This window comes from Lampetra fluviatilis, chromosome 3, assembly GCF_964198595.1.
Source record: "Lampetra fluviatilis chromosome 3, kcLamFluv1.1, whole genome shotgun sequence".
Lineage (NCBI taxonomy): Eukaryota > Metazoa > Chordata > Hyperoartia > Petromyzontiformes > Petromyzontidae > Lampetra > Lampetra fluviatilis.
In genome coordinates this window covers 23,360,010-23,385,622 of record NC_136277.1, presented here as the reverse complement: position 1 = coordinate 23,385,622, position 25,613 = coordinate 23,360,010, and the positions used below count along the sequence as shown (strand labels likewise).

Sequence of the window (25,613 nt, the reverse complement as noted above, 5' to 3'; positions counted from 1 at the left end):
TCAACGCTGCCAGCTCAGTGTCTCCAACACAGCTAATATGAAACCTTTGAGCACAGCCATAGAAAGACACTCGGCTCCAGGGTTTCATCTGATGCCTCAATGGTGCTGACTTTGTATGGAGTGAGTGGCTCGCAAAAATAAACACGCTTTTATAAGTAACATTTAAATGAACCACCACTTGTGCCCTTTGTTTAAGTAGGTGAGAGCGGATTGAGATTGACCACGACACTGTGGTTATTTTTTAAGGAAATTTGACAACTGGGCTGTGATGTCACCCGTGGCTCGCAATGGCCTGTGTTTATCGCGAATAATGTCACAGGGTTTTAAACATCCACTTTACAGCAGATGACACATTGATTTAAAATAGCGAGTCAAGGTTAAGTCCAACCGGTGCAACCTGAGCCAGCCATTCCTAAGTTGTGGGCCATTCTTTCCCAAGGATAACCATTGTTGACTTCCAACAAGGTCGTACTAATTTTGTTGACCTTTGGAGGCATAATATGCTAAGTCAACCCCCATCGGATGTTGGTTGATCTTGCAACTTTATTCACGCGAGTCAACCGCAGCGCCACAAGATAATTGGAAAACACGTGGTAAAATATGATGTTGTAAATATGTTGCATAAAATGTTATTGCATTTAATAAAAACACAATTTCATATTCACTGTTTCATATGCACCTCTAAGTCACTGTAATACTGTACTGTATAATAAAATACCTAATGAAAATGAAAGACAAGGTGTCAAATTAGAGCTCAAAGTGGTAATATTTTTAAATATAATTAAGATATTAATCTCAAATTATTATATATGTAAAAATATTCCTCTTCAACATATGAAACCTTTAATTATAACCCACGGTAAATGAGTGAAACTGGCCAATCAATAATGAACGAGTCAGATCATAGCTCAGGTTATACCTTAACAAAATATGTATTTATGATTTATCAGCAGCTTAAAATTTCAGCGTTAAAACTTAACAGTTTATTTGTTCACAAATTAGCTCAACATCCTCTCATACGATTAACGAAAAATCCAACAAACAAATGGCTCTAATATTGTAGATACACACCTTGAATGTGTGTCCTAGGCTGTCCAAAATTAGCTTGAAGCTTCATTCGTGAGAAAAAAAGACTTTCAAGTTGTGGTCAAGCACATCATCATAACACTCTCGTGACATGATTTCACAATCAAATGATGCTCCTGACCGTAATTGTAAAGTCCTTATACTCATTAACATAGCTTTAAACTCATCTTGGACAGTTCAGGACACAGAACCTGGGTACATATCAAAAATGGAATAGCCTTTTGATCCTTGGATAGCATCTTCCTTAATTATTAATGTTTCACAAACTCCGCACAAAATAAAAAGTGCCTGAGCTGAGGCCTAAAGCAAGGGCAGTTTCCTAGTTTGGCCATGAAACCTAGGAGGAAGCTTGGTTGGGCAGACAAACGAAGCAAGCCCTAGAGACCTCACATCACTAAGCCAAACGCTTAATAACATCACGATGGGGTAAGGAGACAGCGTCGTCCTGGCTCAGACACAATCGACCTCTCACTCGGTTAAGCATTCGTACCTTTAACGAAGAGCTTGGCTGGCGCAGAGAAGCGTGTACCCACACTGTTTGTAGCCACACACTCGTATTTGCCTTGGTCCGAATCCTGGCTGTTCTCAATTTGAAGGGCCCCTGCAGTTACAGGGATGGCAAGATGAGAGGTTAATGATGATTGCGATGCAGTAATTATCATCATAATGACATGAGAAAGGTCCCAAAACAACGCTGATTTTAAGACTCAGTCTGCTGAAGTCGAGTCTCAAAAGGTGCCAGTTGACTTCGAGTTTAAAATAAAATCGATCTTCGGGCCTTCCATTGACAAGGAAGATATAAATGGGGAACGCATCGTGACATCAGCCTTACCTCGTATTGGAGTACTGCCTGTGAGAGACAGAGATGCAGGGAGAGGAGAGAGAAAAAGGGAATGGGGAAGATATGTTGAGAGGAAACACAAAACCACACAATGGTTACATAATTTACTCACAGGCAACATGTATCAACAAGCTAATGTACCATGGCAAAGTGGATAATTTACAAAATTAACACAGGAATTGAGTATCATGTGAGAACTCAATAACTTTAAACAAGCAGAACTAATTTTATTCTCGTAGGCGACGGTTTAATGTGACATTCAAAATATTTTCCTCCCTTATCCCTAGGACATGCTAATTATTATGTGGGTGACATTTTGTCACGACATGAAGACATTTAGAACCCTCACTAACAGCAGTAACATCACATGATGATGGAGAATGGCTTCTGCTTGATGACTCCCACAAAACTACAGTACGTAATTATTTATAAAGTTCATATTTTAACTATTGTTTTTTGACAATTTCTGTTCAATCGAGCTGTTGACATCTCGTGTGTTTGGGACAAAGCATTCATTCAGAATTATTGCAGAGTAATGCAACCCCGTGTGTTAAGAGAACGAGCACGTGGCAAGAGATTTCATAGAACAAGTAACTTTTTTAAACCTACGAAACAATGAAGGGCAATTTCTCACAAGTCTTGCTACAAATGTGTAATAAAAGACTCGACCACGGTATCTGGCTTGGTGTCCTTTATTCGGGTTCGTCTACTTTTCCCACACGGCTCTCTCCCTCTGAGACCCTCCGCTCGGTGCCGACGCTGCTGTCGCTCCCGTAGCCTCTAGCAGCCTCGCTGCTGATCTCCTCGTGTCGCTCCCGTAGCCTCTAGCAGCCTCGCTGCTGATCTCCTCGCGCAGCCTCTCCGGCTGTCCTCGCTGCAGCTCCACCACTGCTCTCCCTCTCTGAACAGTCCCACTGCTGCCTCTTCGTGCAGCCTCGCTGGCTGCTCTCGCTGCAGTCTCGCCGCTGCTCCCTGGGTTGGTCACCGCTGGCCGACGGTGCCAATCCGCTCTCCGAGTGTGTGTGGCGATCTCGCCACTCCTCCCAGCCTTCGCCCTGCGTGGCCTCACCCTAGTCCAGTCTCCAACAACCCCCCTTCCTCTTCCGGTTTCTCCCCTTAAAGACCCGAACCCTTCTCCCACGTGACGTAACTCCTCCCCCCCGTGACGTCACATCCGGAAGGTCGTTTACGCCTGCATTACACCACCCTCCCCCGTAGAGAAAACCCAGCCGACCTCGGCTGAACAAAACTCCGAACAGTAATGCGGGCGAAACCGACCCTGACACACTAAAGGACACGAAGCATGCAATAATTATAACAGTAAGAACAACAACACAACATAACAATCAACGAAACGTAAGAGATTTAGAACGTGTGCGGGTCGCCGGCCCGTCCCGGACGGTCGGCGGCCCTCCCGCAGAGCGGGAACGTGATGGGGTTTTAAGAGTGACAGGCCGCAATCCTCCTGTCGCTGTTGGAGGCCCACCAACGTCCCGTGTCCCCGAAGGCTCAGCCCCGGAGGTGTCCCGCGATTGTGCTTGCAGCGGGGTCGGAAGGGCTGCAGGGCTCGGAGTTCCCGCAGTCCTGGCAGGCACCCCCCGAGCAGGGCCCCTCGTCACCTGCGGTGTCACGGCCGGTCTGTCTGGAATAGGCACGACAGGCGCTCTTGCAAGATCAACGGACGCAGGCAAGGAAGAGTCGGCAGCAACAGACCCTGGCAAGGCAACATCAGGAGATGACGCATCAGGTAGGGGAGCAACATATGGCTTCAAGCGCGACGTGTGAACAAACCAGCGACGAGATCCAATCCGAACACGTGCCGACTGCGGGTTGGGAACCTCGATGAGGCGGACGGGCCCTTGCCAAGGTTTATGCAATTTAGGAGAGGTTCCTGGCCGCACCTGCGGGCAATGGAGCCAGGCCAGGTCCCCAACCTTCCAGGGGCACTCCACCTTGGAACGTCGAGCATACCGCTCGTTCCGGGCCTGAGCTTTGGCCGTAGCCACGCGGGCACCCTCCCGCGCCTCCGTGACCCGGCGAACGGTGTCCCGAATGTAATCTGGGAGTGGTTTACCAGGTCCCCTCACACCGGTTCCCAACTGCACATCCATCGGCGGCACGTTTTCCCGACCATACATAAGGAAAAACGGCGAATATCCTGTAGCCGCATGAGGCATCATCCGGTACGCCGAAAGCACCCCAGGGATGTGCAGATCCCAATCTGATTGTTGTTCACTCACCGTGTGGCACAGCATGGCAGACAATGTCCGATGCAGCCGTTCGACCATACCATCCGTTTGCGGATGGTATGGGGATGTCCGTACTTTCTTAGTCCCAAGAGCCGCGCACACTTCCGCCAATAATTTAGAAGAAAAATTTCGGCCCTGGTCCGTGAGGAGTCTCTCCGGCGCACCCTTGTCCATAACGTACCCGAATAGAAAGGCCTCGGTAATAGCCGCGGCCGATTGGTCGGGCAACGGCCAGGCCATCGGCCAACGGGAGAGGTACTCGACCCCAACCAGCAAATATTTATTACCCCTCGCAGATGGTGGGAAGGGTCCCAAAATGTCCAGTGCCACCAATTCATTAACCCGAGACACCTGAATAGACTGTATAGGCGGCACATAAGGATGTTTAGGTGGCTTACGCCGGGCACAATCAGGGCACGCGCGCACGTGCCCGACGACATCTGTCGCCATGCCGTGCCAAAAGTAATGACGTTGCAACGTCAATAGGGTCTTTTGCACACCCAAATGTAAGAGCGTGTCACAATGGAGAGTCCTAATTAACTCGTATCGCAGGGACGCTGGCACAACCAGACGCCAGCGTTCCTGGAATCCTTCCCTCCACATGAGCAGACCATCCCGGAGAGCGGTTTCCGGCACCCCACCCGTACCCGGACCCCCACTCTCCACCGCAGACCGCTTCCGTAAGGACAACAACGACTCATCCATCATTTGTTCCCGAATCCACACAGACCGTGGCAGATTCAAAACCCCATCAGTCGGACCCGGCTCCATCGGAGCATCCGGCCTCTCGACGGCCAACGCAACCGGCTGAGGGGGGGATAGAATCGGCGTACACCTATGCGTCCCCGACGCGCACGCACAAGGGGAGCGCTGCGGCAATCTTGAAAGTGCGTCTGCATTCGCATGGCGCACCCCCTTCCGATGGTGAATTTGGAAGGAAAATTATTGCAGCGTGTCCAACCAACGCGCCAACTGGCCGGATGGCTGATCCATCTTAAGAGCATACTGCAAGGCCGCATGATCCGTACGCACAATAAAGGAACGACCGTACAGGTACGGTCGAAATTGGCGTAGAAAAAAAACAACAGCCAAAAGTTCCCTGCGAGTGACACAGTAGCGGGTTTCCGCGGAAGACAAAACCCGGCTACCATACGCCACCACGCACTCCACACCCCCTTTAGACTGAGACAACACCGCGCCAATACCTGTGTCACTCGCGTCCGTATCAAGAATGAAGGGGTGATCGAAATCCGGATAATCCAACGTCGGCGCCGTAGCCAATAGATCGCGCAGGCCCTGAAAAGCCGCCTCTTCCGGCGGTCCCCAACCAAATTTTCGTCCTTTACCCGTAAGGAGGTGCAAAGGCCTCGCGATCGTCGCAAAATTTGGAACAAATCTCCGATAATATGAGGCGAATCCCAAAAACCGACGTACATCCCCCACGGTGGCCGGAGTTGGCCAATCCCGGACGCACGCCGTTTTGTCCGGATCCGTGGCCACCCCCTCAGCACTCACGATATGCCCCAAATAACGGACGGACCGTTGCAGTAGGTGACATTTCTTTGGTTTGAATTTCAAATTCGCAGAACGCATCCTCGTGAACACCGCCTCCAACCGCCGTAAATGTTCATCAAATGTGCGGCTGAAGACGATATCGTCTAAATATATGAGACATGTCTCCCACTGCAACCCCGTCAATACCAGCTCCATCAACCTTTGAAATGTGGCAGGGGCCGCATTCAGCCCCATCGGAAGACAATTGAATTGAAATAACCCCTGCGGCGTACGGAATGCAGTTTTCTCCCGTGAGGGCTCGTCAAGGGGAAGCTGCCAGAATCCCGAAGAGAGATCCAGCGTAGAAAAGAACTTAGCCCCCGACAAGGCATCGAGGGAGTCGTCCATACGCGGCAGGGGATACGCATCTGCCACCGATATTTTATTCAATTTCCGGAAATCAACACAAAATCGCAATTTGCCGTCCTTTTTCTTGACCAAAACAACAGGCGCGCCCCATGGGCTGTTAGATGGAGATATTATGTCCGCAGCCAACATGTCATCCACTGCCCCCCGAACGTGTTCTCGCTCGGCTCATCCGGTGCGAGTTCAACCGAATAGGGGCAGCGTCCCCTGTGTCAATATGATGGTAAAGCAACGAGGTGCGTCCCAAATCCAAATCGTCGGAGCTAAACACATCCGAATACGTCAATAACAATTTATGAATCGCACAACGTTGTTCCTCGGACAGGGAAGAATTTTCCTCACATAAGTCGGCAATCCAGCGATTATCCGAAGCTACCGGCTCGGAAACACCAGCAACCACGCCCTGGCTGTGCAGGCAATCCTGTGCCGTAAATGCCGTAGTGGCATGTGGCACAACCGTACCAGCCGGGACACACACGTTTTCGGTACCCGCATTGAGCACCTGCAAAAACGGTAATTGGTCCGGCCGGACGATGGTCTGCGCCCCAACCAGCGCCAATCCGGCCGTTATCGTGGCTGACGGTGACAACAAGACCCCAACCGCTCCTAGCCGATCAGGCAGGGGCTTCCGATACCGCAAAGAAATAAGCATCTGTGAGCCAGGTGGAATGTCAACGGATACTACGGATAACGCCTGCATCTGTGCGGCAGGAGCAGGTCGCCCCCAGGGCGACGGCAGAAACGAGATTTGACGGCCACCCGGCAATTCAATACAATTCTCATTAATTTTGATCAAAATGGGCATCTTAGCCAGAAAATCAGTTCCCAGTAAACAAGGAACTGCCAGAGATCTTGAAATTAACACAATTCCTGAGGCCGACACTTCCCCGATAGATATTTTAGCATCCACCTGGCCCACAATGCCCATGCTACCCCCGTTCGCAGCGACGCACGACCCGTAAACCGGACGCACGGCCCCCGGTGGGATGCCCAACAGATGGAAAATGACATCCGATATAATAGTCGCGGACGCTCCGGAATCAACCAAAATACGCACGTCCACCCCTTGTATAGACCCCGGTACAGTGGACGAACCCGTAGCGGCCGCGACGACCCTCCGTGCCAATTTACGCCACTGCGTCACCGAGCGACAAGGCCCCGTCGATGGCCTCCCCTTAATAACAACACCCGGATCGCACGACAATGGTGATGGGTGAGGTGCAAAGCCTTGCCGGGTGTCTGGTGCGCACCGACTTGCCTGTCTTGGCGGTTCCTTCTTTGGCGCGACCGTTGACGAGGCCTCCTGCTGGGGCGGACCCGGGACGCGGGCCCAGCAGTCCCTGGCGTAGTGGCCCTTACGCCCGCAGCGGAAGCAGTCAACGTCGTTGCGCCGTAGCGCAGGCCCAGCGTCCTGCCGGGCCCGTACCGGTGGTGCAGCGCGCGGGGCCGGCCCACCGCGGCCCGACCATGGACCAGAGGCGGCCGTCAGCTCCTGAGGGCCCCCCCCATCCGGCACGTAGACCGCCTTCTTAGGGTCCCAACCCAAGGCGCCTCCCTCGACGATGGGCCCCCCCGTCCACGCCGCGACTTGCTTCCACCGGCGGAGGTTAAACTGTGCATCTAGACATTTTGCTGCCGCCCGGGAAGTCAGCTTCTCGTGGCCACACACAGGCATGGGAATCCCCAGATCCCGAGACAGCTCGAGCATCTTACCTAAGATGAGAGGCTCGAGCAGGTCAGGCTTCGTCTCCGGATATGCGGCCATAGCCAACTCCAGCACCGCACCCCTATATGCCACCGGCGAATCCTCAGGCGCTCGCTGTCGCTGAGCAAATCGGCGATGAGCATCATCAGGTGGCTCGTAAGCGTCCGCCATTTCGTCAAAAACTCCACGTAGTGTTTTCTTCTTTTCGGCCGTTATGGAACGAAAGAATCTGACCGACTCGTCATCAAGAAGAGTCGGCAAAACTTCCAAAGCCTCAGCGTCGGTCCACCTAGCAGAACGTACCGCCGCCAAAAATCTGCAGGCGAAAGCGCTCCAATCGCCCCCGATGGAGAAATCTTTGACCGTAGTAAGATGCCGACTGCGACTCCTTAGCGCGCCGTCCTCAAGCGATGGTTCATCCGGTGGTAGGTTCAAAATGGCGTCGAACCGCGGCGTGGTCAAGATGGCGGCTTCCCGCCGCGGAGCGCGCAAGATGGCGGCTTCGTGCTGCGTGGCTGATGGCGTCGACAGCGAAGGCAAGGCGGCGGCCTGTGGACCACCCTCAGCTCTCCCCATCGCCGTCCTCGGCGTGACGAGGTGACATAACTGCGCCAGTACGTTCTTGAGAGTCTCAAGCTGCTCCGCCATCTGTTCCCATCGGAAATCCACGTCCGTTGGTGCTGACGGGCCCGCCGACGCGGCGACATCTTCAACTCCCGTTCCCGCACTCGCTTCAGCAGGGCTCTCCTCCACCACCGCAGCTGAATCCATCGTTGGAGGAAGGTCGTCGTCGTCGGACAAAGAAGCAGGTGATGGCGTCGGAATATTCTTTTTTCTTAGTTGCTTCGACATGCCGTTACACTTCCAACACCAGTGTAATAAAAGACTCGACCACGGTATCTGGCTTGGTGTCCTTTATTCGGGTTCGTCTACTTTTCCCACACGGCTCTCTCCCTCTGAGACCCTCCGCTCGGCGCCGACGCTGCTGTCGCTCCCGTAGCCTCTAGCAGCCTCGCTGCTGATCTCCTCGTGTCGCTCCCGTAGCCTCTAGCAGCCTCGCTGCTGATCTCCTCGCGCAGCCTCTCCGGCTGCCCTCGCTGCAGCTCCACCACTGCTCTCCCTCTCTGAACAGTCCCACTGCTGCCTCTTCGTGCAGCCTCGCTGGCTGCTCTCGCTGCAGCCTCGCCGCTGCTCCCTGGGTTGGTCACCGCTGGCCGACGGTGCCAATCCGCTCTCCGAGTGTGTGTGGCGATCTCGCCACTCCTCCCAGCCTTCGCCCTGCGTGGCCTCACCCTAGTCCTGTCTCCAACAACCCCCCTTCCTCTTCCGGTTTCTCCCCTTAAAGACCCGAACCCTTCTCCCACGTGACGTAACTCCTCCCCCCCGTGACGTCAAATCCGGAAGGTCGTTTACGCCCGCATTACAAATGTATAATTGACTGCATGCATTAGTATTGCTATTCATGAAATACTATTGCCGAGGAATGAAAAAGCAGAGGTGAAGTGAGTAAAAGAGGGAGGGGACAAGAGGAGAGCATGAGATTGAGTGCAACGGCGAGTGGGGAGAGAATGAAGGCCGAGCTGAGAAAGAGTGAATGAGAGGTGGAGGCAGAATTGGAGAATGAGTAGCAAACAATGGGGGGGGGGGGGCAAGGAATAAATGACTTTAACATACTATTTAGCCGAAATCAAACAATACATTTTCTTGCAACAATGTTGCTGTATGTGTTACTCTATTTGTCATGCGCTGCGACACAGGCGAAACAAAAGTTGCACGTGTCTGCAACTCACAGGCATGTTTCTGAAAATCATTTTGAAAATGTAATTCATCACTGAAATGATAAAACCTGAGCACACTCCTGACGATGATTTCAAAGTCTCTTTCCTCAAAAATGAAACATATGTAACAGTACAGATTATACATACAAGACGGTGCTGAGAAAATAGTATCAAATTAAAACGACTGAGACAGTACAGATGAGATGGTACAGAGACAAAAAAAGACCTGATTCTGAAATCGAAAAGAGAGCTCTAATTGTGACATCGAATTTCAGCGAAGTGAAATGAGTGGTGAGTGACTCATTACAGGTCGAATGGAAACCCTGCAGCCACTAAAGATGCTACCTGGGGCGCAATAGCAAAAACCTGTCCTCTTGAATTGTGACACCAAATCATTACAATTTATAGAATAGCAGAGGCTGTGAATATTTACATAGCCATAAAATGTGGGACAATTATGATATTTAAAATTCTGTAGAATAGCCCGAGACTCAAACAGCCAAGCTATGGCACATGTTGGATCACTTTCAGTGTTTGAAATTCTAAGATTCAGAGAAACCCATCGATTAAAGACTTCAAAAGCAAAATAATATGTATTTTATATGCCCACAAACACATTCTCCCAGCCCGAAAGGCAATGCCTTTAAATATTTCACGTGCAGACACAGAAAAAAATAATAAAATAAAAAATAAAGCGATTGCCCTCTGTGTTTTATTATGATTTAAATTAACTATTAATGGTGTTGGACCACTGGCGATGAAATATACAAAAATAAAATCACAAAACGGTGGCTGGATGGCGAAACTGGCTCGTAATGTCCATGTCGAAGCCATTGAACTGACAATTCTGAGGTCTTGGGTTCAACCCCTGGGTTTGAGTGTCTTTCTCACTCAAAAGGTTTATCTGACATTCGTACATTTCACATTTTCAGCCCTCGGAGCTGGATTTTGTGGAATAAAAAAAAATCTGCACAATGCCATTTTCATTCATTATTTTGCAATCGCTGTCACTGTGGTCAGAGTACTGGACTCCAAGGTCACAAATTCTAATCCTGGTTGGGAGAAAACACCGCTCAGCATTCCTCGAGGGTCAATAAACACAACTACCACTTGGAGGGAAATACTCTTTGGTTTTTTCGGTATGGTCACGTAGGTAAAATCTCACTAAATTAAATCACGACGTTTCGGGCGCAACACAAGCATCCTTCTTCAGGTGAGGACAACTTAGCGAAAGCACTCCGCCGCTTAAGTGTGTTGCACCCGAAATGTCGTGATTTAATTTATTTTAATTTTTTACCTACGTGACTTTATCAAAAAACCAAAGAGTATGAATCCTTACAGTCACGAAAACTTCAAACTTGGAGGGAAGACAACAGTCGTCATCATCTGGAGAAAAGGGTACCTGGTAAGGGAATGTGGCATTGTAACTTGTAGTTCAAGGCCGCCAAAGGAGTCAGTACCAACTCACACTCACTAGAGCAGGGGGAAAGTCTGGCTTTGACTTGCGACTGTGCTGGAACTAATTCACTACACTTCAGAACTCAAGTTTCAAGGTGGCCAGTGGGGTCAGAGGTCAGAGATTCAAGTTTACACCATTGTGATATCGTGGGTTTGAATCGGGTTAGCCACACATATTATCAGCCCTATTCTCCAATGACAGTACCAACAAAACGCATCATATTAAATTAGTATGAAACTAATTCTAGATTTGAAGTTTTCGTGACTGCAAGGATCCATACTCTTTGGTTCTTTCGGTAAAATCACGTAGGTAAAAATAAAACAAAATAAAACAAAAATGAAAACTAAATTAAATCACGACGTTTCGGAGGCAACACAAGCTTCCTTCATCAGGTGTAAATAAATAGCATAGCAAAATTACTGTAGAGAGAGCTATTTGTGATGAGAGATTATTACATAGGGTATTTACACCTGATGAAGGAAGCTTGTGTTGCCTCCGAAACGTCGTGATTTAATTTAGTTGTTTTCATTTTTATTTTATTAACATTTTATTTATTTTTTACCTACGTGACTTTATCGAAAAAAACAAAGAGTATAGTATGAAACGAATTGGTTTATTTGAGCTTTGACACTTTGATATGTGACAATCGTTGCAGGGCATTACAAGGTATGGCTCTAGGGTGGACAATCAGGTCTACTGAAGTGGCCCCAGATGTAATTAAATGGTTTTATCTTCCAGGCTGTTCTCCAACACAGGGACATGCATTGCTAGCTGCAAATGTTTAAATGTAAATGCATGAATTCAATACAATTGTGAAAATACAGAACGGCTCAGTTAAATAATGTGTGGCTTAAACAAGGTGTTCATTCCAAGGTCTAGAAGCAATATTTGCTTAACGTCTCCAGGCCATTGTGAACCTCCTACAAGAGCCACCCAGTCGTAAGACTTCAAGCCAGGACGCCAAAGTTGTTGCCTCATCATCTCCTAGAGCCATTACGAAGCTAACTTAATGAACCCGACTGTCAATGTGAACTCCCAGAGAGAAGCGCCGTCTCGATGATCAGTTCCAGAATCTGAGTGGTATTTGCTCAAAGTTTCTGCCAAGGCCATTATGAACCACCCAGCTGCACAGCCATATCGCAGGTGTGTGTGCGTGTGTGGTGTTGTGTTGTGACAGGGTGTGTGAAGACGGCCATGACATCGTGGCTGTTTTATTCATGGGTTTTCTACGAACATTCACATCAGCAGGAGAAGGGGTCTTTATATTATTGAATAGAAGCTGTCCACACACATACACGTACACATATACGCATACATTTATGAACTCACTCTTTATATATATGTAAGGACAGTACTGCTCCTCGTGGCCTGGTTATTAATTGACGCGACGGGCACTGACAGGGTCGCGTAAGGATAGCACGGGACCTAAGTGGTCGTAAATAATAATTGAGACTGGGACAGAGAGGCCCAGATGAGGAGGTGAGAGAATGTTCGGGAAAAGGGGCGTGGCCGGGTCGAGGAGAGGATAAAAGCCGGCGTGGAACAGGGCTCTGGGCTGCTGTGGGGGAATCAAGAAACTGTCATCGCTGTCATCGTCTTGGAGCGGGTTGTCTTCATCATCTTGGATCGGGCACCTTGTCGTCTTGGAGGCTAGAGTTAATATTGTTTCTGTGACTACTACGCGTCCGCTCCTGTGTAGCCAGCCAACTACATAGGCAGCGTCGTGTAGAGTCACAGAAATTATCCAGCTGTATATAGTCAACTCGCGGTTACTCGTTAAATTATCAGTGAGTCGGCGGACTTTATTCACAATAAATATACATATAACTGAACAATACAGCGTCTCTGAGAGCTACATAACACATACATGTGTAGTGACATCGGGGAGGCCCAAGAGGGCCGTGGCGTGCGATGTCCCTACATCGCGGACAGCACCGAGTGGGTTGCTGTGTGAGGCCGGCTCGAGTACAGCACGGCGTGTGATGCACCGTCATCGCGTACACCCCGTAGGCGGGTGTAGTACCAGCCCTAGCAGGGCTTGGTGAGCGCTGGGATAGCACGGGCACCACGCATGGCGTGTAGTGCGGACTCCCACAAGGGGGAGCGGGAGAGTGTCAGCCCAGGGGCAGGGTTGCCCTGGGCCATGGCACTCTGGTTGACCCCATAGACACGTCGAGAGGGAGCTAGAACGCTCGAGAAGACGGGCGGGGCCAAGGACGGAGCGGCCCCGACCCGGGGGGATATAAGGTGGGTCCCTGAGAGGGACCGGGGTCGCTGCATTCTACAAGCTGAAGCTCCACGTCTACAAGCTGGAAGCTCTACGTCCTATGAGGCATCAACACGTGGTCGGGGACCCGAGTGAGGGTCTGACCCTTCGTAGCTGTAACTCCTACGTATAGAGTAGTTAGCTGGGTGGTCACCACCCTAGGCTGTATCTGGTGAAGGGGCAGTTACCCCTTTGTGTTAGCGGGTTGATGTTACAATAAAAGTGTTGCCTCTAAAGAACAACGTCTGCGACTCAGTTGGACTCACTACACATGCATGGTACTGTATATACGTATGTACATTTATAATAATTTATGTATAGGTACAGATATAAGTGGATGGTATATGCATGCAACTGTAAACACACAAGAATATATTGTTTTGCCTTAGATGTGTTCATGGGAAGCGCTGGTGCAGTGGTGCGAAGACCGTGCTATGAACCCATAGATAACTCCAGCGCAAGTGGCATGTGAACCCTTAAACGAGTACCGGGTGTGGTGCGTAAATATAAGTGGAAAGAAAGGTGGCCTGATGTGATGCTAGACATACTATGATATTAAAATATCCTCACTACAAGCACTTCCACAACAACAACTTTCCCAACAAAAGGTGTGTAAGGCTAATGAGGAAATATTTGTATTATAAGGGTACGTTAATTATTCATTTGTAAAAAATACGTACAGCAATGGCCACTATATGCAGAGCACATGTTCAAATGCAGAGATGATAAACATTCCTAGCATGCATTTCTCAATGCTGCTTCACGCATTTTTAAACCTTTATTCCACTTTATCATGTGTCCACGTTTCTGATCTACGGCACAGCAGGAAATATGTACGGATTGCAAGCTTTCTTCGTGAACCACACTGGTGCCTTGCTTTCATAGCAAATTTTAGTTTTCCAAAAGTCTCCATCCTGCTCTTGTGTGCTTCTTTATTTCATAATTTTGATCCAAAAACAAACTTCAATATTTGCTAAAGATATGTTATTGTATTTTCCACAAAGATTCCTCCGACAATGTATTTTTTGTTTAGAAAACTGCACGTGATTTTTGTTTCATATTTCACCTTGAACTTTACATGTTAAGTTTTTCAAATATATTCTATAGTTTATTTCTATTGGGTGCAAATCTGTGGTGTTTAATATTCTATCCATTTATGTTCATGCCTTCATTTTTCCAATCCGATTTTGTGATAACATCTTCTAATCTTGCTGTAAATATACTTATTTGAATGTTGTAGATAAATTTGCCTGCTATCACGCATATAAATAATTCACAAACGTCACAGGGAAGCAAGAAGGGAATTGAATAGTGGAAAACTTAAGAGGCCAAACAACAATGTGAACAAGCTAGATTTAGATATAACGTTTTCTATCAAGGACCATATAAAATTAACAATCTGATTCTCCAAGAAAACCTAATTGAGTTCTAAATACTATTATGTCTGGCTTTATGTAGACTCTGAAATTACATTTGATTCAGTAGAAGCGAATTCATGCATTAAAGCTCAAACAATCCAATCCCTATAATCATTTAGAAATCATCAAACCACTGTATTTAGAAAGGTGAACAGCTACACTGATGTGGCATTTATAATACAGCAAAAATACCAATCAGAACAAGAGTCAGATCCGAGGATATGTTCTCATTTAGCATTTGAAACATTACAGTGTCTCCCTGCTCACATGTGGGTGGTGCTCTTTTCCTTTGGCAGTCCTAAACTTTTGGTGAAAATTCCACATTCCCATAGCAGTGGTCAATCTCTCAAAAGGATGACCAAAGTTTATTTCCAACAAACTGGAACTAATTTCATTGACCAATGGAGTACAGTGGGTTAAAGGACCCCCACCAACTGGGATTTGAAAGGTATGACAGTTCCACTCAACAACTACAATTCATCAAGTTCAAGATGTCATTATTGCCAAGGCCAGTAATGGCACCACATCTTATTATCACTGCCAGACCTCACAACTGTTGCACACTTAACACCTGGCCTCCGAGGCCCACTCTTACAAACTCATCACCACTGCCATCTGGCTATAGGTCTTCCCCTTTGTTGCTGAAGTCTGGATGCCATTGCAATGCTTGTTTCAGCAACATGTCCTGTTTCGTTTATCACAACCTCCTCTTCGTAATCACGAATACAAATGCTCTCATGCCACGTTCTGCGCTGAAGTTCTACGTTTTTTGCCTTAACCTCCACATACATCTGCAATCAAATTCCATACGCTTATTTTATTGTTGATTTAAATCACGTTCTTCGATGTGTACAGTAACAAAGGCATTACTCCAGGCTCGAACACCCATCTCTTATTAACAAAGTTGACCCCTCTACTCCTTAAAGTGGTCTAAGTAATTAATCACACCCAATCCTGCTAATGCAATGTATTTCTGGATATTCTATCATAGCACTTTGGAGGCAAGGGATGGTGCATCGTGTAGATTTCTGAAGTTCCCATATGTGCTGAACTACAAGTTGGGCAGTAGATGGTAGTAAAGCAAGTAGGTTCGTCTCCATCTATGCAGACCTTTGGGTCTTATCCCCCGGTATGCGTCTGCATTTTCTCTGGGGATTACATTTCCTTTGACACGCAAAACACTCATTAAAAGGTATGTAGTCACACACACGAGAAAGAGTAAAGAGACTGATATTTTCCTGGACAAATACACTACATTATTACATTATAAACGTGCAAAAGCATACTCGTATTTTAAAAATACACGCATGCACACGTGCACATGCGTGTACACACAGAGTTTAAATCCCTTGTGATTGTACAGACTGCTAAAGCTGCACTTCAAACAAGAACCTCCCCTCATCACTATTTAATGCTGAATGTGTGCCCTTTGAAGTGATCAGTCTCAACCACTCATCCAGTCGTCGTTACTTGCATTTTTCATGTGTCGGGGCTACACCACAACCCAAGCCACGGCACAGGAATAGGTGATTAAAACTTTTCTTTTATGTAATAAAAAAAACACACATATATTTACATTAAATAGATTTCATCATAAATTGTTTAAGATCAATTATAATACAATTAATTAATTAACTCTGGTACACGTTGGTAACTTTGAAAGTCAAATGGTTTTTCATACTCAATTTCCATTTTAGATTCAGTCCATAATCGTCATCAGCACCATCAACCCCCTAAGGTAATGGCATGACTAGTAGTCTCACTCTGTGGGAAGTCAACACTGCTTGCGCGATGGACAGACTGGTCCCTGCTATAGAAATGTAGACTTTGAGCACCACCACACACTCCAATGAGCAGGTGATACGCTGTGCATGTGGCTTGGACATTTCCATAATTGCTTTCATTATTTATCAATTCCAGTCAAATCTGATATTTAGTAAAGCACCCTTACGAGATACATGGCGTCATAAAAATAAGGATGAGAAAATAAACAAGAACTAAAACATTAGAATGGGTAAACATTTATATAGTTTATTTCTCTAAACACCGTTGTCGAGGAACACCTATACTGTGATTGGTTCACAATGAGTAACGTACCAATTCCCCTGTACACTTTTCCCATAAAAGGAGGCAACTTATGTGGAGTAGGCATAGTATTATGGGTTGAGGATGGGGGCAGGGGTGCTAGTAGAGTTATGGGTATGGTTAAGTGTAGTAGGGGTAGAGTGGGTAGGGGGAGGACTCAAGTGGAGGGGGATAAAAGATGAAAGGTGAAGAGGGTGGTAGGGTTCTAGGTAGGAGTAGGTTCTGTAAGGATGATGGCATGGGTAGCAGTGGAAATTATGTGTGGAGGTAAGAGTAGGGCACAATAGTAGAGGGTTACGGGTAAGGCCGTTGGATATGGGAGGTAGGTTTATGGGTGGGTGTAGGGTCCGTGTGCAGAGTGGTAAAGCTAGGGATAGGTACTATGTGTAGGGGATAGGGGTAGGGTTAGTGGTGGGATTATGGATAAGGGTAAGGCCCACGTGCAAGGTGCTATAGTTTGAACAGGGTTCATGTCAATGTGTGTGTAGTTGAAGGATCGATAAGAGTAGGCCCTGTGTGGAAGGGCAATAGGGACAGGGTTAGAGGTCATATATGGGAGGTGAGGGGTGCAATTAGGGCTGTTCCCTGGCTCACTTGGGAAGGGTCCACCAAGATTTGAAGTGGTCTCGTGTGCATGTGTGTACGTGCATAGCTGTGTTTGCATGTGTGTTTGAGGTGTGTCTGTGCCTGTGGGTGTCTATACATGCACGTGTGAATTTGTGCAAGTGTGTATGTTTGTGTGTATGTGTAAAATTAACTCACCAAAAGACTCTGAGGGCCCGGCCAAACAGTGTGGAGGAGAAATAGGCAAGAACCAAACAGGACACACATTAGGTTACACTTGACATGTGGTAAAACGCACAGTTTCAACACACAGGAACTCCGTTACAGCCAAGTATGAACCCTCAGAGAGAATGAGACACCCAGACCCAGCACTTGAACTGAGGACCTGAGGTTGCTGGCTCAGTATGTCTGGCAAAGTAGTTTTATTCAGCCCGTTGTAATAGAGAGGTGCCAAGCAAAATGGTTCACACACAGGTTCTCAGCATTGGTAGCTGATACCCATTTATGAATCTACGAGAGTGACACCCAACCCCAGGGCTCAAACTCAACTCACGCAGTGCCTCTGACATGGCTATTATGAAACTGGCATGGTCATTATGAATTCCAGATACCATACCCCACGGCTTATACATGTGACATCAGAAGTGTTGTTTCCTCAGTGTATCCAAGAACGTCATTGTGAACTCTGCGAGAGAGCGTGCCACTATACTCAGGTATCCCTGATGCATATTTTCTTGGGTTAGATCAGTTAAATATAAATGTGTCGTTAAACCCACCACCACTCGACACAGCCATTAGTAAGGTTTATCACATACACAAAACGTGCCAAATTAGTTACTACTTTAGCACACCAGTTTGTTGGAGAGTAGACCCATATTTACAATTCGAGTACGACATTTACAGGTATCCAACCCATGTCCTCAGATGCTGGCTCACTGTCTGATTTATGCATGTTCATAGTAGCTTCTCATTTACAGCTGCCTGCTATTGGGCAAACTCATCACATATAACTTATTTACAAAGACACAGATTCCCATATCGCCACAGGCTGCTGGGGAAAGTATTGTTCGCAAACATCTATTAGGACCGGCACGGCACACAAGGGGTGCTGTAAGCAGCACCACACCAAGCCGCCTTTGTTAGCCCAGTGCTGATGTTCACTCACTGGACTAGGTACTCGTTTAAGGCCAAGTTGACCGAGCTTCACAGTGTACATATCAATCATTGCAGCCTTCTGGCAGACTAATGCTCCAGGTCACTTTTTCAAATGAGACGTTCATGGTCTCTTGAGTTCTCACCTGATTTAACAAAAGAAACTTGCAATTGAACTTGCACTAGATTACACCCAGGACAAGATCAGATATTTGCCACTGATGTGAATTGTGGCTGGGAATCGAACTAAGGTCGAAAGGTGCACAGCCCAATGCGCAAATCATTATGCCACCACTCCACAAGACCATCACAGGCAAAGAGAGTACCACCTGGGCATAGGCGTGAACCCAAGATAAGCCTCACCTGAGCGAAGCTGCTTGATGCGGCCTTGGTTATAGCCGGTGTCGACGGGCAGCAAATCCTTGTACCACGTGATCTCCGGGTCTGGTGTGCCGCTCACAACACACAGCATGGTGGCCAGGCGGGTACGCTCCACCACACGCAGCACAGGGCCATTGTCAATTACAGGAAAGCCCATCGGTAGTTGGTCCTCTGTGGATAAAGCAGCAACAGCAGTTGCATCAGCAGAAGCACCAGAATCAGCAGTAGTAGCAGAAGCAGCAGAGTTGGGAGTCAACGATGCATCATAATAATAATATAGTAATGTATCCGTACAGGCCTCGCTGAGTCTCAAGACTGTTTTACAGAAGGGTTGTGCACTGAAATTCACTGGCGGAGCCTGCGGGGGGGGGGGGGGTAGCACGTGCCCCCCCAAAATCCCTAATTTCGATCGGATCATTGGGGTTTATTAGTAATAAATCGGGATTTTGCGACCCCCAGTGCCACTGTGTAGCATATTATTACATGCCAGGGACTCTGACATGATAGGACAATAGTCTGAGTCCATAATTGGCAATAAGTAACGGCAAAGCAGTTATAAGTGACTCACAGAATTGTGCACAGTTGCGTATACAGTCCACGACTTCCCTCAAGGCATTCACCTTCAGCGAGCGCGATGCCGATTACACAACGCGGTTCGAATTCGACCCTCGATCGATGGCTGCGCCATCGCCGCACACACGTCGAACAAAAAGCAAGGGAGAAGTCCTTACTAACTAACAACTCTATCATTTTTCATTGCTGGAGGGGTTGCCCCCCCCTTTCTGAAAATCCTGGCTCCGCCATTGGATAATTTTACCTCCGATTCGCATGGTTGGCTATGTACGTTGCATACATACTCTTAAGGAGTGTTTTGTTTTGTGTGGTAGGGAACCAGAGTACACTAGGCACATTGTAGAATTTGTGGCTAAATGTCTGCACAGACAAGTTCATAAACACACTTCCTAGACTATATTTCCTGACCATCTCACAGCCCAGTAGGTTTTAGGAGTTTAACAATTGTGTATAATGTGTGCCACTATGCCCAAATCTAGAGCAGAAGTGGCTCAGAGAGTAGATAATGGCCATGTCAGACACTGGATCAGACACAATGAGTTTGAAACTGGGTATCAGCCACCCATAATTAAACTGGATTCTTAAGTGCAGCAAGTTGATGGCATCAGCCAGGTCACTGGTGACTGCACAAACCAAACCCAGTTCTGAGGACTTGGGATTTTGTTTTCATTTACATGCAGGCATTAATTGTAGGGCATATAATGGGTGTTGTATCCCTAGTATGAGCAAGAGGCTATTGAATGGACTTCAGGAGTACTGAATTTTTATGATGTCCAGGGGTCCTTATCTGACATTTTGTGATATTACAGAGGTTATAAATGGAAAAAAACAAATCACAACCTGAAGCCGATAGCCCAAATGGAATATAATTGGGTAGAAAAACACCAATGCCACCAAACATATCACCAGAACCACAACTAGTGATATATATATGTGATGAGACACCACCTCAAACCTGGGTTCTCCCCCTGTCCTCGAACAGGGTAAGAACCCAGTACTCTCAACTCCGTGTCCACCATACTCAAACACCACAGTTTCCTGCACACTCAAAACCACTGCACAATAATCACCAACATCTTACTACCCCTTAGCACAGTGGTTCTCAACCGAGGGGTACATTGACCCCTGGGGGTACATGGCAATGTCCTAAGGGGATACGTGAGATGATATATAAACGTGTGAAATTATATCATACAAGAGAGTAATTGCTGAATAATCATGTATGTATCTGCCAATATAAAATAAAGAAAAAATGTTAATCCACATGGTAACCTAGAACGATATAAAATACCTTTCTAAGCTCATTGTTGTAAAAAAAGTGGTTTCCAAGAGTAAACAGCGAGCAGCGAACAAATGACGTTATGAATGCAGAGCATTTGTTGGGTTTTTTTTATTCGCTTGCAGTTACAAGCTAGTTATGAGACCTCGCAAAATGGACAACTGGTTAAATATTGATGTTCATTATTCATACATTTATTTCTCAGAACCATGTTGGGTCAGGCAAGGGGGCACTCGGTTCAAACAAATGAGAACCACTGCCTTAGCATATCAAATACGCATCAACCCACAATCCACACCCATGTTTTACTATAAACACCTCAAATGCACACAAATCAGTAAACGTGCTCTACTCCCCCCTTGACCCGATAACATAGAACAATTGTTAATTAAACTGCCTGCTGTGTGTGGCTGGAACCCTGATGTTTGACAGATTAAGGGGGGAAGCAGGTGTTAAAGGGATGTGTAATTACTGTGGGAAAATTAGCAGACAGCACGTATACACTGAAGTTAATGGCGGTGGAGGTGTGACCTTATTCACGTGGAGAACAAAGGGGGCAGCAGAGGTGAAGACGAGTTGGAGCTCAGGGCCAGTGCGTGCTGTACTGGACTGTGTGGCAACATCAATAAGCAGACAATAACCTCCTTCATTTCTGTCCTTTCAGAATACAATTTTCAAGTATTATTGACACATCCCATCATCCACGAGGCCTTCTGGGAGTGCATAATTTTACCGACGATGGTTCAATACAAGCAAAGTCTGGACTGGTTTTCACATTCAGTGTCTCATCAGCAAACCCAGGCTTGCTTGAACCGATGCTGGCGAATGCAAAATGCAGTTCATCAGCAGATACCATACATGAACGAGGCTTATTGTTTGCTAATTTATATTGTTACTTATATTCTCCACAACAACGCTCATGATTATTTTGTATACAGTTAGAGGTAATTGAGAGTGTGATAATCTTGTTGTTTGATCGTGTTTAGTTCAAGTCAAAATATACATTTCATGAGATGAATTTATATTATTTTTGTCTATAAAAGTAATATTGAACATGAAGTGTCTTGATAACTTTGTGAGAGCACCAACAACCAACATTTGCCACTAAGTGGCAGTGACGTCACAACCAGCACCAATAGACAAAGATCCCCCATATAGCCTGTAACTGACTTGCAGCGAGTGCTGTTGACGAACACCTATGAAGGCCGGCACGGCACATGAGGGAGTGGGTGGCTATGACCACAAGCATTCATTGAGACGGGTCCAGGTTTCGCAAGCATATAGAAGGGAGGCCATAACTGTGGCCTAGAAGACCTGGAGCATTGTATGCAGCGATAGATCAGGTAGCTTCCACACAGCGTTACACAGCCAATGAAAAGATGCTGCTCGGCTGATTCTGAGTGAGACTTCTGCTGCTAAACCGGAACTAGATAACTGGTGTTGTCACTGGTGTTGGCCGTGAGTGGGAATCAAACCCGGGTCGCCAAGTTCGTAGCGAAGCGCGCTAACCCCCACACTACCGCTCCCCACAGATAAAATACACACACCCTCATACACATATAATCCCAAGCCAACAATAGAATAACTTTACTGAATGAAACAAACTTACTTCAATACCCACACACCCATACACTCAAATTAATATACACGCACTCATATACCCTAATCCCACAACACACGCACTCTGCCAACAACAACAACCGCCATTCGCCACTAAGTGGCGGTGACGTCACCACGACGCTTGTGCCAGGCCAAGTGCACCTTGAGGCCACGTGAAGTGTTGAACGCCCGCTGGCAGGAGGTCACGGGGCAGACCCAGCAGGTGCCACGGGTCGACTGACCGAGATGACCGAGATGACTGGCTGATGCACCACCTTTGCCCCCTACTGTACCAACTTGCTGTGCTTTAGCCACCCGGCGCTCCGTTCGTTGTTGTGAGCGTCGCTCCTCCGCCCTCCGTTGTTGTTGGAGGGCGACTGCCTCCAACTGCCCAGTAGCGTCCTTCACGAGCCTCCTCCACTGAGGCCGATCTTGACACCGCTGGTACCAGTCATCGGCAAGTCCACTCAGCTCCAAGTCCTCCTGTACCACATCACTCCATCTCTTCTCTAGCCCGTGCCGCGCCCGTTTAGCCCCCTCGATCCGGCCGAACAAAAGCTGTTTAGGCATGCGGTGACTGGGCATATACACACACATACCCATACAAACTCAAACACTAATTGCCACACACACTATATACACGAATACACTGCACGACACACACTCATAAACACACAGCCATTTAAACACGCTCATACACAAACACAACTATATGCCCACACACACAGCCATAGAAACGCACTCACTCACTCATTCACAGACATCACTGTCAGCCACTATATCTCTTTCTGCCTGAAACCTATCCCATGGTGGGACCATCCCAAGGTCACAAAATGAGTAAGCACCTCTTACAAGGTCTCACAGCACTGGTGAGAGAGGGGGGGGGGCGAATGGAAAGGTTGGTATGTAGGCTTGTAATGATAATAGATAAAGGATTAAATTAAAGAAAATACAATAAAAATGGTTCAAGCCAGTGTTAAAATAAAGAAAATAACCCTCTGTGCCCTGACTTTTGAGCCACTCTGTATATATAAACTACATGCAGGTGTGTGCCTACTTGTACGTGCGTGAATTCTGTGCTGTGTAGTAATGTGTAACTGCAAATTAGATCCTAAGCCAGGAGTAGAAATTCCTCATTCCCATGGCGAGGGTCAGTCTATTGACAGTACAACAGCCACTGATGATTTTACTTAATGCTGCTGCTCATTTGATCAACCAGTCATGATGATGATGATTAGGCAAGTAACAATTGAACCTTATGGCGGTACCCCGGGGTACCATAGTACCCCGGCTCTCGCATAATGTCTGTGATGCATTAATTTTAAGTCTGTTAATGGTCGGCGATGCGGCAATCGACTCATCTCGACGAGCTGTACACGATGCACTATGGTGCATATGTGAGCATTCAGGGTTTCAGCGCAATCGTCCTCGCTGCATTTCGACATCGCGGAGCGGCGCTGATTTCAGGATTGATTGGTACCCCTGTCGCAGAGTTAAGTACACCCCTGGAAAAATTATTGTCCCAGAAATAAAATATTTAATCTTGATTTTAAGCTTTCGTGACTGCAGAAATCCATACTCTTTGCTTCTTTCGGTAAAGTCACGTCGGTAAAGTCACGTTGATTCTTTACAATGTATAAAATGTATATAAAATATTTAATTGCCTCGGCCATAAGGATCAATTGACATCCCCCTTTGGTGAGTCCATTAACTGTTACAATAAATGGTCAAGTTTCTCATGTCTCTGTACAATTCCCCATTTTCTCTGTCTCGTTTGGTCAATTGTCTGCTAATTTAGCATAAATGTAACATAAGTTTCTAATTTGCAAACATTGTAAAGAATCAACACTCGCATGCACAATTGAATGCATGTATTATTAACGAGGTATCGATTTTAATTGATAAATCGATGCCTCATTAAGTGTATAATGATGATGATAATGGGCTAAGTGAATCCTTGATTGGGATTTAAATCATGACCTTCTGATTGCGAGTCCATATCGACATCCAGCGCGATACATCACTTATTGTGTGCATTCAAATTACCATTACTTTGCATTTGCCAGTTGATTACTTAATACGATAACTTTCATTTTTAGGAGCTGCAAAGGATTCTGAAATTAAGAGAGAAACCACTGTGTCAGCAACTTGGGTTAATGTGACAGCAGCAGCCGATGTGTATAGATCATGCAGCAAATACTTAAGTCACAGCACAGTGCTGGTAATTGAGAGATTAAATCAACCTAATTTACATTAATTTATTAATCATAATTGATTCTCACACGCACAATTTGATGCACGTAACGTAAGCGTAGTATAATTCACGAGCCCTTCGGCAATCCGCCTCCCCAAGCTCTACTTCACCAAGCTGGCCCAGTGCGGGTTGGGGGAGGGTTAGTGAAGGAAGAGGGGGGGGGGGTTAGTGAAGGAAGAGGGTTAGTGAAGGGAGAGGGGGGGGAGGGTTAGTGAAGGAAGAGGGGGGGGAGGGTTAGTGAAGGAAGAGGGGGGGGAGGGTTAGTGAAGGAAGAGGGGGGGGAGGGTTAGTGAAGGAAGAGGGGGGGGAGGGTTAGTGAAGGAAGAGGGGGGGGAGTGGTGGCCACGATCGGTGAACTCGCCAATGATGCTAGCCTCGTCCAGGAATCCAACTTGGGTTAGCAGGTTGATACCACAGTTTGCTAGCAATGAGCCACAGCTCCATTTGCGAGCATAATCATCCTGGCTGAATAAGTCCAGGTATCACAAGAGTCAGAGGTTTGCGAGTTTAAATTACTTTCAAGAGAGAGACGTGGTCAATCATACTTTTTTGATTTATAAATCAAATAACACTTTGTAGGAAACCCATCGTGGTTGTCCTATGAAACTACACCACTAGCTGGGACCGGGAGTAGAGATGAGCAGTGCCTCACTTGAGACACTGTAATTCATAGAGGTAGTCAGATTACGCAACGTTTTTTACATTGAGAGTGGAGTAAAATAAAAACTCAGCTCTTCCTCACTGGAACATCCCCCAAACCCCCAACAAAAAATACCAAGTGGTAAAATCAAGACAAGAAATAGATTTTGGAAACATACTCCAGCCCTAAATCATGGTAAATCATCGAAATGCCAACAGCATGAATGAATACAGTTGTAGTGACATCCCCGATGTCACTGTATGGTGCCGGCCCGGGAGGGCCGGCACCATACAGTGACAAAATTTATTTTTCCACCTTCTGACACCAAATGTAGTGGGTTCGAATTAGGTGCACACACACGCAG

The 25,613-nt window shown here is 46.9% G+C and overlaps 1 protein-coding gene across 5 annotated transcripts in view; it reads right to left on the bottom strand.

Moving 5' to 3' along the window:
* The window catches only part of PTPRF (protein tyrosine phosphatase receptor type F), a 201,061-nt gene that overhangs the window by 68,694 nt on the left and 106,754 nt on the right, over positions 1-25,613 (bottom strand). For all 5 annotated transcript variants that reach the window (XM_078885304.1, XM_078885320.1, XM_078885308.1 and 2 more), the window contains exons 5-8: positions 18,887-19,075; positions 17,570-17,578; positions 1,919-1,936; positions 1,577-1,687 (exon numbers count right to left, since the gene is read on the bottom strand). In XM_078885304.1, coding sequence (XP_078741430.1) covers positions 1,577-1,687; positions 1,919-1,936; positions 17,570-17,578; positions 18,887-19,075 — 327 coding nt within the window. The remainder of the gene's footprint in view (positions 1-1,576; positions 1,688-1,918; positions 1,937-17,569; positions 17,579-18,886; positions 19,076-25,613) is intronic.